The sequence below is a fragment of the Nelumbo nucifera genome, chromosome 2 (assembly GCF_055504915.1).
Source record: "Nelumbo nucifera cultivar China Antique chromosome 2, China Antique-T2T, whole genome shotgun sequence".
In the NCBI taxonomy this organism is placed as follows: domain Eukaryota; kingdom Viridiplantae; phylum Streptophyta; class Magnoliopsida; order Proteales; family Nelumbonaceae; genus Nelumbo; species Nelumbo nucifera.
Genome location: NC_142650.1, coordinates 40411176 through 40429589, shown reverse-complemented (window position 1 = coordinate 40429589; position 18414 = coordinate 40411176). Strand labels below are relative to the sequence as shown.

At 40.2% G+C, this 18414-nt stretch overlaps 1 protein-coding gene across 2 annotated transcripts in view; it reads right to left on the bottom strand.

The window, feature by feature from the left end:
- Nucleotides 1-1861: 1861 nt before the first annotated feature.
- The window catches only part of LOC104599198 (Mitochondrial transcription termination factor family protein), a 57297-nt gene continuing 40744 nt past the window's right edge, over nucleotides 1862-18414 (bottom strand). For both annotated transcript variants that reach the window (XM_010261636.3, XM_010261632.3), the window contains 2 exons: nucleotides 3982-4199; nucleotides 1862-2306 (listed from right to left, as the gene is read on the bottom strand). In XM_010261636.3, coding sequence (XP_010259938.1) covers nucleotides 1979-2306; nucleotides 3982-4199 — 546 coding nt within the window. In that variant the 3' untranslated portion in view covers nucleotides 1862-1978. The remainder of the gene's footprint in view (nucleotides 2307-3981; nucleotides 4200-18414) is intronic.

Sequence of the window (18414 nt, the reverse complement as noted above, 5' to 3'; positions counted from 1 at the left end):
TAATTAAATATTAATTAAAAATCGACCCAGATGTTGAACTGTTTTTGCCTCCAAGTTGCAAATCAATGGTTCAACTGTTCAGGTAGAAATGGGGGTAATTTTGGAAAGTAGAAATAGATTTTATGATATCATCCAGTACATTAAGGCTTAGTAAAAGGTGGCAACCGAATACCCAACTTCGATGCCCAACATGAGGGTATTCACTCACGATTGGTTAGGCAAACCGAAAGAAAGTATAGATAAGAGGGCATATCAGGTCTTAAAGGGAAATCCAAACATCAGGTGCAGTCACATAGAAGTTGTGACAATCAACTAATAAAAGGCATCAATTATGCTCTATTTTGTGATGGAGGGCCTATCTCTCCTAGCAGAAGGATTTGTATTTCTAACAAGGGAATCATCTTACATAGGTCCTGCAAGAGGAAAGTTTTACTCTCAAGGTTTAGGTGTAGTAGAGGAAACAGAGCTGCAAGGGAGGTCTTATCTCTCCTAGCCAAGGCTTTTGAAAGCATACAGTGAAGGATGGAGGAACATCTCCGTTCGGACTCGCAATCAATTGTTGTTGCACTGCAAACGTCATCCCCTTCTTTGCCATGGCAGTGCCTTCACTTATTTTTTAAGTTAAAACCTTACTCGGTCAATTGGGATCACTATATTTATGTTTTTGTAAGTAGGAAATATAATGGTTCGCTAAAACTATTGACACTACATATATGGTTTGATTATATGCTAGGGTAATTTGTTTTTTTGAAAAGTTATTTATCCAGATAAGTGCATTTATCCATGTTCTTTTATTTTTCAGATAAATAAGACAATAGTCGTTTTAGTCATAAACAACTATTATAAAAAAGGTCAATTTTGTCCCATCCAAGTGTTGACAACTTTCTCCTTAGGTGAAAAAATTACTTATCCACTTGGGAGATGAGTATCAGTAACCCAGATAAGCGATACCCAAGAAAAGTAATTTTTCATGAACCCCACATAAATATAAAAAAAAGAACATGAATATCTTGGTCAATAAAAACCAAAATCCCACTGACCAACCTTCCCCCCCTCAGAATCCAAAAAACGAACAGGCCCTAAATTCAAAGTTGAGCTTCAAGTTTCTACTGGACCAGGCCGACTTACACTTTTGGTCTTGAGCTTATGTTTCAGGGAATTTTAGAGATGGGCTTTTCAAGCTCAAGCACAATACCCAGGTTTTAGTTGGAAGTGGGGACCTCCAATCTCATGCCTGCCTATTCTGGAATTTAGACAGGCCTAGATTGTATGACTAGGGTTTTGATATGAAAAGCCTCGTTTCGATGGGCCTAATTCGGTGAAAAAGCATATACCAAGAGATGAAAAGCCTCATTTTTCCAATAACTTAAAAATACAAGTTATTTTTTGTACATCTGTGTATTGATCTATTTTTGAAGACTCCTTTTGCATCTCAAGGTATTTTGAACTGGAGTGGGGCTTTAATCTAGTTGATTTTTCAGTTCTTTATCAGTTTATCAGTGATCTAATTGAGGTGGGTTTTGAATAATGTGAATGTATTGTCTTGATTTTGGGAGATTAACCAAGGAAAGAAGAGAGTGAATCCCCTTACCTAATTCCTCTAAGGGCTAAAAAACGATTTACAATTGTTCCATAAACAAAAATTGAAAATGACAGGTCCTAATACAACCCAATATCCATCTACACCATCTATTACTACATCCAAAGCTTTCCATAGCATCCTTCAGAAAAATCCTAATCCACAACCGTACGCTTTTTCCAGATCCAACTTACAAACAAAACCGTCCTTCCCACTACTCTGGAAGTTTGACAGGCCTAGATTGTATTACTATGGTTTTGATAAGTTCGGTGAAACAGCATATACCATGAAATGAAAAGCTTTGTTTTTCCAATAACTTTAAAAATATAATTTACATCCCAATTTACCGAGAAGCTTTCATTTCCATTTATAATCTACACAACTATTCTTCACAAACTATCATAGAGGAGGAACAAGCATCTTTCCAATACCCATGTAGTCTGCTGCAAAATCTTCATCATTCTTACCCAACATATCTTTTAGGCTACATTCCACATTGCGGCCCTTGAGCACCCAAAACCTTGGTTTTATCTTCTTATCCAAGGAGTAGCTGAAGTACCTTGGATACTCCACAACATCCTTCACAGGCTTTTCCATGGTGTTGACAAGGAATTCAAGCTTTGGTCTCAAAACCTCCTCTACACTGTAGCCTAGTAAAGGTGAGAACCTACGAACCATAGATGCCACCTCTCTCTTAGACAATCCAGTCTTCATCAAATACTTCATTCTGTCACATGAATGCAGTTACAATCTAACACTCATAATAATATTAGTTTCGAATGTAATATGTATTTATGTCAACACCAAGGTGTTAAATGCAGTAGCCAAGTTCAGTGGAAGACTGGTAGGACAATAAGAGGTAGGTATTTATTGATGATCCCATGCTTTGAATAATCAGACAGCACAGCAAAACATCAAACTGGCAGTTTGAACATTTACGGTGATCAAGATGTGTAAAACGAAACTGAAATAGGCATATTTCCAGATTCTATCCAAGAAAGATGCTTCAAAATGAAACTATCAAAACAAAAAAGGCGTAGGGTTAAATCTGAACTAGTGTTGAAAGCAGTAGCCAAGTTTGCTAGAGTGAAAGATGGGTAGCACAATAATAGTCGGGTATTTATTGAGTACTCCATGCTTTGCATGCTCAACATCACATAGTGAAGCATCAACCTGGTAGTGAAATGGGCATATTTCCAGATTCTATCCAAGAAAGATACTTCAAAATGAAACTATCAAAACAAAAAAGGTGCAGGGTTAAATCTGAACTAGTGTTTAAAGCAGTAGCTAAGTTTGCTAGAGTGAAAGGTGGGTAGCACAATAATAGTCGGGTATTTATTGAGGACCCCATGCTTTGCATGCTCATACATCACATAGTGAAGCATCAACCTGGTAGTGTGAACATTTAGGATGTGTTTGGTTTGAAAGGAAAGGAATAGGGAAAGGAAGGGAAACCTTTACATAGTTGTATAGGTTTCCCTACCTTTTCTTTCAAACCCAACACAGCCTTAAGATGATCAAGGAGTGTAAATGGAAGCTGACATAGGCATGTTTCAAGATTCTATCCAAGAAAAGGTACTTCAAAATGAATCTATAAAAAAAGGGTACTTAATGACTATACATCAAGGACCCCATGCTTTAAAGGCTCATACATTAAACAGCAAAACCTCAAGATGGCAGTGTGAACATTTAGGGTGATCAAGGTGTGTAAATGGAACCTGAGGTGGGCATGTTACTAGATTCTATCCAAGATAGGTATTTCAAAATGAAACTGTCAAAAAGGGTACCTACATCCTAAAGATTTAAGATCCATTGAGTAAGGGATTCCAAAATGCTCAGCACCATCTTCCCCCAAACCCCAAGGGAAAAAAGACTGGAAAATAGGAAAATAAAAATGATGAGGATGAGGGTTTCAAATCCGTTCAACTCAACGTATTCACCATTTTGTGGATTCATTCGATCAATGGAGGCAAACCAAGACAATGGTATCATCACATTCAAAATCATCCTATTTGCAAGTGGTCTCCAAAGGGTCAAAATAATAGCTACTTTACAAACTAAGGGCCTGTTTGGGAGGGTTGAACCTTTGATTGAGCTGATTTCACTGAGATGCTTTGGAGAAGTCACAAAAAGAAGCTTCAGTGGAAAGCCATATTTTTGGCTGTAAGCAAGCTATTTTAGGCTTTCCAGTATTTTCACTGAACATTCTTATGGACTGCCTGGGTGGGGCCCACCTCATAAAGCCAGAAGCCATTACACTTCCAAATGGGTACTAAAAGTACAGTGGTTTTATATTTATTTATTTATTTTTTTGCAACAGGACATTAGAAGGTAAACGTGTTTTCATGTCAAGCATCATAAACCACAAACAAAAATATACAGCTTCAGAATTCAGGAGTTACCTTGGCAGTAATGTTTTATCTATATCAGACACAAGAAGCTCTGGATATTTCCTAATAACCCGGGTAAGGTGATCCTTGGAGATACCAATATCAGCAAGAAATTTGAGCTTCCTCTTGAGAGTTTTGTCGACGCTAGCAGCAAATATTTCAGGACAGCGACTAAGTATTCTCCCTATGCTTTCACCATCAAAACCTAGCTCCTCCATAAATGAAACCACCTACAGAAAAACAACAGAATCCTCAAGGAACCACTGAAATAATCCGAAAATCATATTAACAGTAGCACAAATCATAAGTCAGTTATCTCTTCATGCTTTTTTTTTTCATAGCTATTGTTAAATACTTCAAATGAATGAAATGGGTTTTTAGCTCAGTTCTTTCTCCATGAGGTTTCTTGACAGTTGTCTTTCTATCGAGTGGCTATTTGACACTCTTTTTTGTATTTTTGTGTTTTGATCAATTTTTGAAGGCCCTTTTTTGCATCTCAAGGTATTTTGAAGTGGAGTTGGGCTTTAATCTAATTGACTTTTCAGTTATTTTTCAGTTTCTCGGTGGTCTAATTGAGGTGGGTTTTGAATACTGTGAATGTATTGTCTTGATTGTTGGAGATAAAATGAAACGAAACCAGAGAGGTGAGGTGCTTTGTGATCTCTTTTTTTTTCCTTTGTTCAATAACAGAATCAAATTCAATAAAGAGGAATAACTTTAGTACAATGAAAAAGGGAAGGGATAAACACTGTTAGCCCTCCCAAGCAGAAGATAAAGTTACAAGACAGCCCAAAATAAACTATTCCTTCCCATCCATTGTTTAGCAAGTGTATCAGCAAAGGCATTTATATCTCTTTTAAACCAATTACAAGTCCCTTGTAGCAATTAAACAGCTTTACTTCTCAAATATGTAACACCACAATCCATCCTCCTCTTTTTGAAGCCAGCTAATTACAAGCTTTAAATCACCTCCAATTAACAACTTTCTGATATTTATCTCTGTTGTTGCTTGTGGTGATTGAGAGAGAGAGAGAGAGAGAGAAAGGTACGGATGATAGAAAGAAAAGCAAACTCAGTGCTGGCAGCCGCCAGTCTTCTATTTATAATAATCTTTATAAAAAAGACAAAATTACAAGTATGCCCCTGGTGGCATATCCTAGGATAAGAACAATAAGAAAAAAAGAAAGAAAGGACTAGTAGCTGAAACTGTCCCACTAACATCAGTTACAAGGAACACTTAAGCCTTACAACACTCCCCCTCAAGTTGCACTGAAGAGGTCTATCATGCCCAGCTCGTCACTTAGCTCATTGTGCCGCGAACACGGAAGTCCTTTTGTGAGGACATCAGCAAGTTGTTCCTTGGAGTTGACATAAGGGATACAAATTTCCCTTTTTTCTAGTTTCTCTCTTATGAAGTGCTTATCCACCTCAATATGCTTAGTCCTCTCATGTAGGACCGGGTTGCTGGCGATGTTTATTGCAGCCTTGTTGTCACAGTAAAGAGACATAGGATTATGAACAACAACTCCAAGCTCACCTAGGAGGTTCTTTAGCCAAAGGACTTCAGCCACCCCATGTGCCATAGCTCTATACTCAGCTTTTGCACTTGATCTTGCTACCACACTTTGCTTCTTGCTCTTCCAGGTCACCAGATTTCCTCCCACAAATGTGCAATACCCACTAGTGGACTTTCTATCATCCACGGCTCCTGCCCAATCATCATCTGTAAAGACTTCCACCTTTAGGTGATTGTGTTTACTGAATAGTAGGCCTGTTCCTGGATGTTTCCTCAGGTATCTAAGGACTCTCTCTACTGCCTCCATGTGTGGCTTCTTAGGAGATTGCATAAACTGGCTCAGAACTCCAACTGAATAGGCAATATCTGGACGGGTCATGGATAGATAAATCAGCTTTCCCACTAACCTTTGGAACTGCTTTACATCTTTCAGAGGTTCACCAATACAGTCACCTAGCTTGTGGTCCGCATCCATAGGAGTGTCTGCCGGCCTTGAACCTAATTTACCTGTATCCCGTAATAGATCAAGGGTGTATTTCCTTTGAGAGACAAAGATACCCCTTTTTGAACGGGCAACTTCGATCCCAAGGAAATACTTTAGGAGTCCTAGATCTTTCACTTCAAATTTGGATGCAAGGAATTGTTTCAATTTCTATATCTCTGAACTCCAACTCCCTATAATGATGATATCGTCTACATACACTATCAATACGGCAACCTGCTCCCGACATCTCTTCACAAAAAGTGTATGATCAGACTGGCACTGTTGGAACCCCATCTCTTGAACTGCCATGTGAAACTTACTGAACCAGGCTCTGGGAGACTGTTTTAAGCTGTAGAGAGACTTCCGTAGCTTGCACACCTTGTTTTCACTTCCCTTGGCAGAGAATCCAGGAGGTTGAACCATGTATACCTCTTCTTCCAAGTCACCATTCAGGAAGGCATTCTTTATGTCCAGTTGATGCAATTCCCAGTCAAAGTTAGCAGCTAAGGATAGGAGAACCCTAATCGAGTTCATCTTAGCCACCGGAGCAAAAGTCTCATCATAGTCAACTCCATATACCTGGTGTACCCTTTGGCTACTAGTCTTGCTTTGTACCTTTCAACTGTTCCATCTGCCTTGTGCTTAACTGTGAACACCCATTTGCACCCCACGGGTTCTTTACCCTCTAGAGGATCCACCAATTCCCAAGTCTGATTTTTGTGGAGGGCATCAATCTCCTCCTTCATGGCATCTATCCATTCAGGGTATTTTAAGGCTTCGGCAACATTCTTGGGAACAGGGATGCATTCAACTGCCGATAGGAAGGCTCGGTACGAGGGAGAGATGTGGTCATAGGAAACAAAGTGGGTAATGGGGTGTTTGGTAGTGTAAGACCTGACTCCCTTTCGTTGAGCAATAGGGATGTCTAGGTCGTCCACAGTGGGAGTAGGGTTAGGGGTTGGACTTACCTCTTGGGATTCTGATGATGTCAGTTGCTCAGTGTTCGGCTGCTCCACATTTCTATCACACTGCTGATCTCTCCGATGAGTACGTTGGAAGACACGAAAGGGAGTGAGGTCCGGAATAGAAGGAAGAGACACCTGAACCTGCTTCTCCTCTTCCACACTACGGCTATCCCCCTGAGGAGGAAGGAAGAACGACTCAGACTCAAAGAAGGACACATCCATAGACAAAATATTTACGACTAATTGGGTCAAAACACCGATACCCCTTTTGAGAGGATGGGTACCCCAGGAAGACACAAGGAATGGACCGAGGGTCTAACTTACCTCTGGATGGAGACAAATCATGGACAAAGGCCCGACAACCAAAAACTAGGGCATGCGGTTGATGACATACGCAACTGTAAGTATAGCATCCACCCAAAACCTTTTTGGGACATTCATGTGTAACATCATCCCGTGGGCTACCTCAAGGAGGTGTCTGTTTTTTCTTTCTGCAACCCCATTTTGCTATGGTGTTCTGGCGCATGAGCTTCTATGAATAGACCCATGGGAGGCGAAGAACTCATTTAGCTCCCCACGGAAGTATTCCTTCGCATTATCAGATTGGAAGATCTGTATTTCAACATGGAATTGTGTAAACACCATCCTCTGAAAGTCTTTCACTATCTTTGGAACTTCGTATCTGCTACGCATAGGGATTACCCATGTATAGCGAGAGTAATCATCAATCAATGTAATAAAATACTTATATCCACCCTCAGAGATTACATTTGTAGGCCCCCATACATCAGAATACACAACATGAAAAGGAACATTTGATCTTTTATTGCTTGAATGAAAGGTTGTTCTACATTGTTTACTCAACTGACACGTTTGACACATGAACTTTGACACTGAACACGACTTAAATAAAAGTGGAAACAAACATTTTATTACTTTGAAAGAAACATGACCTAAATGACTGTGCCACAACAAAATTTGACTCTTATTTGACCGACTATGTGATTCTGAGGATGACACGGAGAGACCAACTTTGTTGTCGAGAATGTAGAGACCGTCCACCGGGCTTCCTCTACCAATCGTCCTCCCAGAAGTTAGGTCCTGAAATACACATGAGTCAGCAAAAAAGGTTACACTAAAGTTTAAAGAACTTGTAATGCTACTAATTGAAAGCAAATTTATGGGAAGTTAAGGGAGATGCAATACACAATTCAGGTTAAGGCCATGGGGAAGGGATATCGATCCTTGACTTGCAATGGAAGAAAAGGAACCATCTGCAAGTCTCACTCTGTCCCTTCCTGACAAAAGGCTATAAGAATGGAACAGGTTAGGTCCCTGAGTCAATAATCCAAGGGGAATCTGTGGGAGTGACATGGAATGCAGAAGCCACATTACCTGAAGTAGATGCAAAAGAGGTAGAGGGAGTACCAGTGACTGAGCTGTCCAATTGCCACAATGCCCTACCATAAGATTCCAGATGCTCTCTGAATGAATTCATTATATCCTCCTTGGGGTCAGGCTTATTAGGAGGGTCCCGGGTACTACCGACAACCTGAGTGTCTTGGGTTGCCACATGTGCTGCACTCGTTCTTTTCAAGTGACCTTTACCCTGTTCTTGATTCTTTGCTGCCCACTTGGGTTTCCCGTGGATGTCCCAACAGGTGTCACGTGTATGTCGTGACCTTCTACAGTGGGTACAAAAGAGTTTATCTTTATCATCTGCCTTCTTAGGATCACTTTTCTTCCCTATTGAGTTGTTATTCACCGCAGCCAAGGCAACTTGTTGCTCCCCCTCAGCTGTAACCATCACACTTCGCCTGCTTTCTTCAGATTGGACAAGGGAGTATACTTCGTGTACTGTAGGCATTTCTTTGTTTCCTAGGATCTGCACCCTTAATGGTTCATATACAGGGTTCAGCCCTAACAAGAAAGCAAACACTCATTGCTGAGATATCAGCTTCCTGTAGGCCTTAGCATCACCATCGTGCTTCCACTCTATGGCCTGATAATGGTCCAACTCCTTCCATATGGAGGTAAGAGCTGACTAATATGAGGACAAGCTACGGTTTCCCTGTTTACATGTTGAGAACTCAGCTTGTAGTTGGTAAATCTTGGCATAATGCCTTTGCTCAGAATAGGTAATTCTGGCCTGTTCCCAGATCTCACTGGCGGTGTCTGCCTACATAAAATTCTTTTTCACATCAGGTTCCATGGCTGCGAGGAGGCAAGACATCACCATACTGTTTTCTTGGTCCCACCTATCATGTTCAGCCGTCTCACCCTTGGGTTCTTTCACCCTTCCATTGATGTAACCGGCCTTACCCCTTGCCGTTACATAGAGTTTTACACTCTTAGCCCACTCCAGGTAGTTCAGACCGTTCAAGGGGGTAATTGGCATGGAAAAAACCATGGTTTCACCTCCCATACCTGCTGTGTTGTGGGTTGGGGTGTTCCCCGGTGAGGTCAGTTCATGACTTGCCATTGAATATTACAACCAACCAGTCCAAATGCCACCTAACAGCACAACCGCCACAACTGGGATGTGGCAACTTAGGGTTTACTCCTAGAAGCTGAGAATAAGAGATCAGTCACTACAACGTCCAAACAGAACAATAAATAGTCCGGTCATCAGTTCAGCACCACCAATATAGACATTACTGTCAGTTTGAATGTGGTTCCCCCACTCTAACCATCCAATTATTCAAACTAGTAATCATATAATCAAGGCATAAGCCCTACGCACCATTGGATAAAGAATACTGAGATAAATTGAAACAAAACCACACCTGTTCAGCACTAGATCAGAACCTGCTAGGGTTTCATTGCACCATCAACACCCTCCTTCGATTAGGGTTTCAGCAGACCAGCACCATCCCACGGCCAGACACAACTAGGGTTTTTCAGTAACCGTCGCTTGGGGCCACTAGGGTTTCGGTAGAAGTATAGCCGCAGGACTTACTAGGGTTTCTGAGATAAACTGAAACAAAACCACACCTGTTCAGCACTAGATCAGAACCTGCTAGGGTTTCATTGCACCATCAACACCCTCCTTCGATTAGGGTTTCAGCAGACCAGCACCATCCCACGGCCAGACACAGCTAGGGTTTTTCAGTAACTGTCGCTTGGGGCCACTAGGGTTTCAGCAGAAGTATAGCCGCAGGACTTACTAGGGTTTCTGCAAGCAGAGCCGCCAGAGAAGATTGAAAACACAAGCCGCCGCTAGGTTTTTTTTTTTTTTTTTTTTTTTTGATACAAAAGGAGCCACGTCCAATCCTCTTTAGAAAGGCTGATGCTAGGATCGTAGGTCTTCTCCAACCCAAAAATTCCGCTTTGATACCATGTTGTTGCTTGTGGTGATTGAGAGAGAGAGAGAAAGAGAGAGAGAGAGAGAGAGAGAGAGAGAGAGAGAGAGAGAGAGAGAGAGAGAGAGAGAGAGAAAAGCAAACTCAGTACTGGCAGCCACCAGTCTTCTATTTACATTAATCTTTATAAAAAAGACAAAATTACAAGTATGCCCCTGGCGGCATATCCTAGGATAAGAACAATAAGAAAAAAAGAAAGAAAGGACTAGTAGCTGAAACTGTCCCACTAACATCAGTTACAAGGAACACTTAAGCCTTACAACAATCTCTTTAGCCTTTTGATTCCCTTCCATAACAGCCATGATTTCAGCCCTTAACATATCTCCAACTCCAATTTTCCCTCCTCATTTCTGAAAACTCCTATGCCAGATGAACCTGGATTGTCTTCACTGCTAGCATCAAAGTTGAGCTTAATAAAACCTCTATAGGGTGGGGACCAAACAGGCCTGACCACTCCTTACCTGGAGCAGAATCAGCTACCTCTTTCCACTTTCTCATCACCTCAATGTCGGAAACATCCTTAAAAAGATCCAATGACTTAACCCAATGAACCACCTTAATGGTAATATCTTCGACGACAACTTCTCAGCTTCTTTCTTTTCCAAGAAATATTCTCTAGTTCCTCTCCTCCCAAATTGTCCAACACACCGCTGCCCTTGTGCATCTCCATAGCATACTTCACCTCTTCTTTGACCAGCTTAGGGAAAGTAGAAGCAAAAAGGCTTTGTTTGGGTGCAGGGTTCCATCTGCACCAAACAAAGAAAAGAACCATCCAAACAAAGAAAAGAACCATTCCCAAATTGAAGATGAAAAAGGACAGGAGATTAAAAAGTGATAACAATTCCCACCATTAACTTTGTAGAGGGGGCACTAGTGTGGGGAGAGGCACCAACTAGGTCTTTTTCTTTGCAATAGTTCACAAGTATTAATTTTTCCAAATACATTTCCTAGCATAAACCACCCACCCTTAGTGGAATAGGATTACTCCAAATCTTCCTAGAAGGAAAGGAAAACCCCTAGCTTTCACTCGGTTGAATAAGGACTCAAAAAAACGGAGCCACAAGAGAAGGTACTTGAGGGTGATAGGGTCTAAATTCTCCTATCCCTTTTACCAACTTCTGGACACACCCCTTTCAAGTTTTGTAGTAGGTTAATGACACTATTCATTTCAAAGTCATGAAGCCCTCTTCTGAAATCCAAATCCCAGCTACACCCAACATTGGATTAGACAGAGTCAAAAAGAAAGAAATGGGTTCCTCCCTACGGTCGAAAAGGGTATAAAGAGAAGGGGATTGTGTGCTTAGAGATTCAATGCCCAAACATGCTCCCAGAATTTGACAAGATTTCTAGAACCGAGACTATACCTGATATGTGGTAAGAAGAGAGGCAGAATTAGGGGTGGTCATTTCAGCCCGGCCCAGCCCGGCCCGGAAATTCCAGGATTGGGCCTAGGTTTTGTGTTCAGGCCCGGGCCCATATCAGGCCCACAAATTTTAGGGTCGGGCTTGGGATTAATACTTCAAGCCCAGCCCGGACCCAGCCCGCATATATTTAAACTTACACATTTTGTGTATAATGTATACATATGTATACAAGTTATTTTACATTATGTTATATATTTTATATATAAATATTATAGCATGACATGTATAATTTATGTTACACGTAATATTTTATATTATATAATGTATAAAATAAGTTTATATGCATGTTATGTCTTTTAATATAAAATATTATAGATATGTAATGTTTTATATATATGAAAGATATTGGCCCACAATTAGGCCCAGCCCGGCCCGGGCCTATGTAGACCTGGGCTAGGGCTTATATTTCAGGCTTGGAACCCCGGGCCCGGGCCTAAGCTATAGCCCTTATCACAAGTGCAAAGCCCGGCCTGGGCCCAGCCCATGATCATCGCTAGGTAGAATATCCTAAATAGACTGTTATAACCCTAGCCAAAGTTCTAGAATCCCAACCATCTGCTGCAAGACCATAAATGCTATCACCCTTATCCACAACTTATCTTTATCCATCGGCAATCTCCACAACAATTTCCCCAACAATGCCATGTTCCTTTCTTGAATATTCCCAAGCTCTAACCATCCATTTTTCTTTTACACAAACCATCTCCTCGCTTACCTTGTGTTCTTCCTTGGTTCCCACAAAAATCCTTCATCAACTTCTCTAAGCTTTTATTGACCCTAATTGGAATTCTAAACACTAACAAGTAGTATATAGGTAGGTTGGCCAAAGTAGATTTAATTAACACGATTCTTTTCCTTCCCTTGTGATCCTCCTAAGGACAAATAATTTCTCTTCCATTAGGCCAACCTCTTAGTGAACTAGTCTACCATAGGATCCCAAAACCTACTACTTGGATTATCCCCCAACTGTAAAACCCAAATAAGTCATATGCCATTGGGAAACAGTACACCCCAAAATGTCTACACATCTCCCTATCCTCCATATTCACTCCCATCAAGCAACTCTTCTCTAAGTTAATCTTCAAATTGGACATTCTTTCAAAAGTTTACGCCACCATTCTTAAGTTTCTCACTTGGCTAATCTCACCCTTCTCACAAAATAGGATAGTATCGTCACCAAACTGTAGGTGAGTAACCGGTACTTGTTCTCTTCCCACCCTCCAACCCTTACTTAAGTTCCTTGGATCTGCCCTTTATATGAGTCCTCCAAATACATCAGCAATCAATGTGAAAAAGGAAAGGAGAGACTGCATCCCCTTGTCTAATTCTTCTAAGGGCTAGAAAATGATCTCTACCATTGTTCCATTAACCAAAATTGAGTAATGACAGGTCTTAAAACAACCCAATATCCATCTACATCATCTATTACCAAATCCAAAGCTTTCCATAACATCCTTCAAAAAAACCCAACCCTTCCCATTTCTCTTCATATCTTGCACATTTTCATTGGAAATTACAATCTGATCAATTATATGCCTCTCCCTAACAAAAGTCCCCTCATTATATGAAATTATGGAGGGGAATACACCACTAATTCTTCAAGAAAGCACCTTGGCAATGATTTTGTAGAGGCTATACACCAAGCTAATTGGTTTAAAATCTTTAGGATGCAGTGCCTATGCTTTCTTCGATATCAAAGCAATGAAGGTTGAATTCAGACCCGGATTAATCACACCCCTCTCAAAAAGTTCCTTGAAAGCTTTGAATGTTATCTTTTAATATCTCCCAACAATCTTGGTAAAAAGCTATAGCGAAATCATCAGGGCCAGGTGCTTTATCCCTATCCATAGAACAAATTGCATCCATTATTTCTTCTTTCCAACCAACTTTGAGACCCCTCTAAAAGCTTAGGCCACTCCAACCCATCAACCAAATTCTACCATTAAGGGCTTCCTAAAAGTTGATCTGAAATGTTCCACAAAGACTTGGGCAATCTCAATCTGTTAGCTAATACTCATCCCATTAACCTCCAACTTTGACACAAAGTTCTTTCTTCTCCCATTTGCCAACACATGAAAAAATTTAGTGTTCCCATCAGCCTCCTTGATCCACTTGCTCCTAGACTTCTACCTCTAACTGATTTCCTCCATTAATAATTCCTCCAATTCCTTCCTCAAACTTCATCTTTCATTCCTATCACTTTCCTCCATCAGACCAGCCACTTCCTTTCCATCCAACTCTTCAATTTTAGAAATAAGAGCTTGCATTTATTCCTTAATGCTGACAAACTGTTGTAGATTCCACTAAATTCTTTCAACTTCCATTGAAATCTCATTCCTTCCCATTTCACCCTCGGATTGCTCTCCTCCCACCATACTTTAATTCTCTCCTTAAATCCATTAGTACACAACCACATATTCTCAAATCTGAACGGAGATGGGCCCCTACCTTCCAATTTCTCCTTAGAAATAGAAATTGACTAGAGATCCAATGTTACTCTTGGCAGAGCTCTAGAAACTAGACCTCTCCAATGTTCCTCCTAATCAACTGTGAATAGAAATCTGTCCAGTTTAGACCAAATTGGATTAGTTTGAAGATTGGACCAACTAAATTAGAATATTGAAGAGGTAGTTCTTTCATCCCAAAAGCATCAATAAGTTGATTAAATCTCCTCATGCTTAAATTCATTCTCCGTCACCAAGGCCCATACCACAATTCTCTAATATCTTCCAATTCCTCCCAAAATTTATTTGTTTCCCTGTACCCATTTGGTCCACATACATTTGTCAATACCCACTCAAATCCATCCGAGACCTGTTTAAACTTAATTGAGACTAAATATTTCCCAATTAGCTCCTCCAATCAAGTTACAATTCCATTGTTCCATAATGTCATGATACCACCCGAAGCTCCCCATGTAGGACAAATAAACCAGCTCCATCCCCTGGCTTTCCAAATGCTCCTAGCCCATTTTTTTGTCAAACTCCATCACCTTGAATTCTTGAATTAGGATGATATCCGACTTCTCCTTCCTAAACATTTCTTCTATTATGGCTCTTTTTCCTTGCTCTCCCTAATCCTCTAACATTCCAACTTACAATCTTCATTTATAACCACATAATTCAACCCAATTACCAGCATCACCTACTTGTTACCTCTCACTCTTCCCTTTCTTCCAGTAAACTCCTTATTCCCTTCTACATCTTTATTCAGTCTCTCCACTTCACTCAACTTTCTTTTCCTACCCTTACCCCCTCATTATTTTTCCTTAAATACCCATCCGTGTCGTTAAGCTCTTGTACTTTCCACCCCAACTTTTCCACAAACTCCATCACTAGATCGATTTGCCCATTACCATCATCTTTTGCCCCCCTTCTAAATTGGCATCTTGTTCCTTATCCTATTCCTACACTCCCTTATCTCATAGTAATTCCCTTCCTACACGTCCCTTCTCTTCAACTCCTCAAAAAAATTCCTCAATCATCTCCCATATTTTCCTACCCCTCACCTCTTCCTCCCCTCTCTTATTATCAAAACCTTCTCCAACCCTTTTTTCTTCTTGCGACATAGGGCAAAACTTGGGATCTAGAACATAAACAAAGGCAAAAAGCACAGGTTAGTGTTTAAAACTGAATAGACACATGTACTTGAAACCTAGTGACGAGAAGCGCAGGCTCACTAGTTGGCTTATTTTTTCCTGAACATAATAAGGTCAATGTTCAACAACTTCCTTGGTTGGGGTTTGGGTTGGGAAATCATCTGTCAAAGAAATACTTCTCTATTTACTATAAAGGCTTTGTCGCCTATCCTTTTTTGGACCCCTACCAAGTTTTTGATGATCCTCATTTAATCCCTTACAAACACCCTGCTTTAAATTTGAATTTGGTTCAAGTCCTCACTTTGTTGGGCTTCGGTTTCCCACATCTGTGTCCCTATTGTAATCCACCACATTATCACTCCCACCATCCACCCCTCAATTTAAGGAAAAGGTTTCATTTGAACTTTTTTCTTCATTTATAAACAAAATATCAGTCTGTAGTGAATCCTTCATCTCTTCCAGCCTACCATTTTCTCCACCTACAAAGCTAACCAAAGAATCTACCCTTGATTATGAATTTCCAAACTCATCCTCCATCTACTTATAGTCCTCACAACCTTTATCTATAATCTCTTCATCTTCGAACTCCCTTCTTGTGCATCTTGGATTAGAGTACTCAATCATTACTTTGCGCCACACTCCCTTGCGACGCCTCTTTCCTAGGAATCCATTGCAAGTCAGATTTTCGATCATTGTTCAGCTATGATCTACCATCTCCGATGGCCTAGGATGATGATAGACCAATGGATTGGTTTACCATTGAACAAATGTTAAGAGTTTTAATTTGGGGACTACAAGGCTCTCGATGGATGGCCATTGTGAATTATTCGATAAAACCTAGGCGAAAAGTCACTCTCTCAACCGAACCATTGCGATGCCTAGGCGAGAAGGAGCCCTTGGAGGCTCGCCTCGCCTAGCCGCCAAGTAGTTTTGTGCACTATGTTATAAAATACATTTATATTTTTAATTTTTTGACATTATAATTATAAAAAAGGAGAAAGGGTTCGGTCTGAGAAGAAGAAAAGCCACACTCTCTCAGCCGACCCACTTTATATTTATACATAGTTGTCAAGGAGACGCCTAGGCGACAAGGTGCCCTTAGAGGCTCGCCTCGCCCAGCCGCCAAGTAGTTTTGTGCACTATGTTATAAAATACTTTTATATTTTTATTTTTTTGACATTATAATTATAAAATAGGCATTATTAAACTAGAATACTCATTTTATGTGTTTATGTACTAATTTCTTTTTATTATTTTCTTATTTGTTAGGGTTTAATCAACAAAAACATTGTTAACTGCTGTATTGAACCCATGGTTCAAAGTACCGATACACCTCTGTGTATCGACAGAGGTGTATTAGTACTTATAACGATACTCCCCTTATTTTTTTATTTCCTTACTTTTCAATTTCATTTTTAAATATACACATATGTATATATATATATATATATATATATATATATATATATTATTTTAAAAAATGGGTTCCTGGAAACACCTGTAAACATGTGTATTGGGGCACCAAAGATACAATACAATACACCCGATATGGGGCATATCGTATCAAAGTTTTGATCCTTGATTGAATCCTCAAAGATTTCAGAACCTGAACCAATAAGCAAGGGAAGAACTTAAAATTTTGTCTAATCAACACACTTTTTTCTAACAAATCCTCTTCTTCTTCCACCTTTTCTTTTCTTCTTTTCCTATAATAAAAGTAGGGGTTCAGCCCCTATATTTTTTGAATTTTCTTTCCTTTGTTCCTTTTCTTCTCATAAAATGTTGATATTCTAAACTTAAAACATGAAATTAATACTTCTCTTATGAAAATTATGGATAACTATTAAGGAAAGATGGTTATGGAACCTAGGGAACTACCCTAGGATATATGGTTTTACTTAAAAAAATCCATTGCCTAGGCAACAAGGCGCCCCCATGTCGCCTAGCCTCACCTTGGCGCCTTAAAAACTATGTTTATACTCTTTGTATTAGATTACAAAAGACAGATTTGTCCCTCATTAAGTACGGGACACACAACTTAAACCCAGACAAAATAGACAACTTAACCTTAATTAGATAGACAAAAGACTTAACTACCCATGTACTGTCGATTCTAACAGCCATAAAGGCAGACTAACTGGGATTCTCCAACAAGTTGCCAAAAGCACTCTGAATTCCACTAAGTTCAGAAAATCTGCCCCTCTTACCCAACCCATTTCCCAACTTTAAAACATTGGCATAAACTTTTTGTAGAAATTCCTTCCCCCTATTCAAATTTATTTGAATTTTCTTTTCTTTCCAAGGCAACATTAATATTCTTCTTCCCCCCCCACCTGTTCATCCCTCTCCTTTTCGACATTAATATTCTTTTTGAAACTCACCATCTCCCCAACTCCTTCGCTACCACGTCATCCTTCATCTTCAACCCCCAAAACAACCTTTCAGCTTCCGATACAATCCAAAGCTTTCTCCATCGGCCATTGGAGAAGAGCTCAATTGTTCACAGAACCACCTCCATTTTCGTTCCAACAACCTTCATTCTCACAACATGGAGATCAGAGATATTCACAGCTACTAAACCTCCTCCTCTACAGACGGCTGCGATATTCTCCAACACTTGGTCCTTCCACAAATTAAAGGGAAGACCAAAGATTCTCAGTTCGATACTCCCTTCCTTCATCTCCTTTTCATTGCACGAAGGACAGCAATTCTAAATCAAAACGAAGCCTTGGTACTTAACCTTAAAATTTCAGTCTTCAACTCGTCCAACTCTAGGATGGCTGTCTTTTCGTCGAGTGGAATCAGTCTTGGCAGAGAAGTGAAGGGAAGAGCCTTTCCTTTCCTATCCTCTACCTCCTCTGCAAAGAATACCTGTGGTACTCCTAAGACGCCATAGACAACGTCATCCTCCAATGTTTCTAGTCTTTCTCCTTTGCCCCTCTATGTTTGCCTAGTTTGTACCTCTGTCAATTCATTGTTAACAGTCTGAAAACACAATTTCCTGTGTGCAAACTCTTCCAAAGCTTCCGAAACCTTGTGCCGTCCCAATTTCCCCCTTCCTTAAGGAATACAAAACAACATGCCTCCTTCCAACCC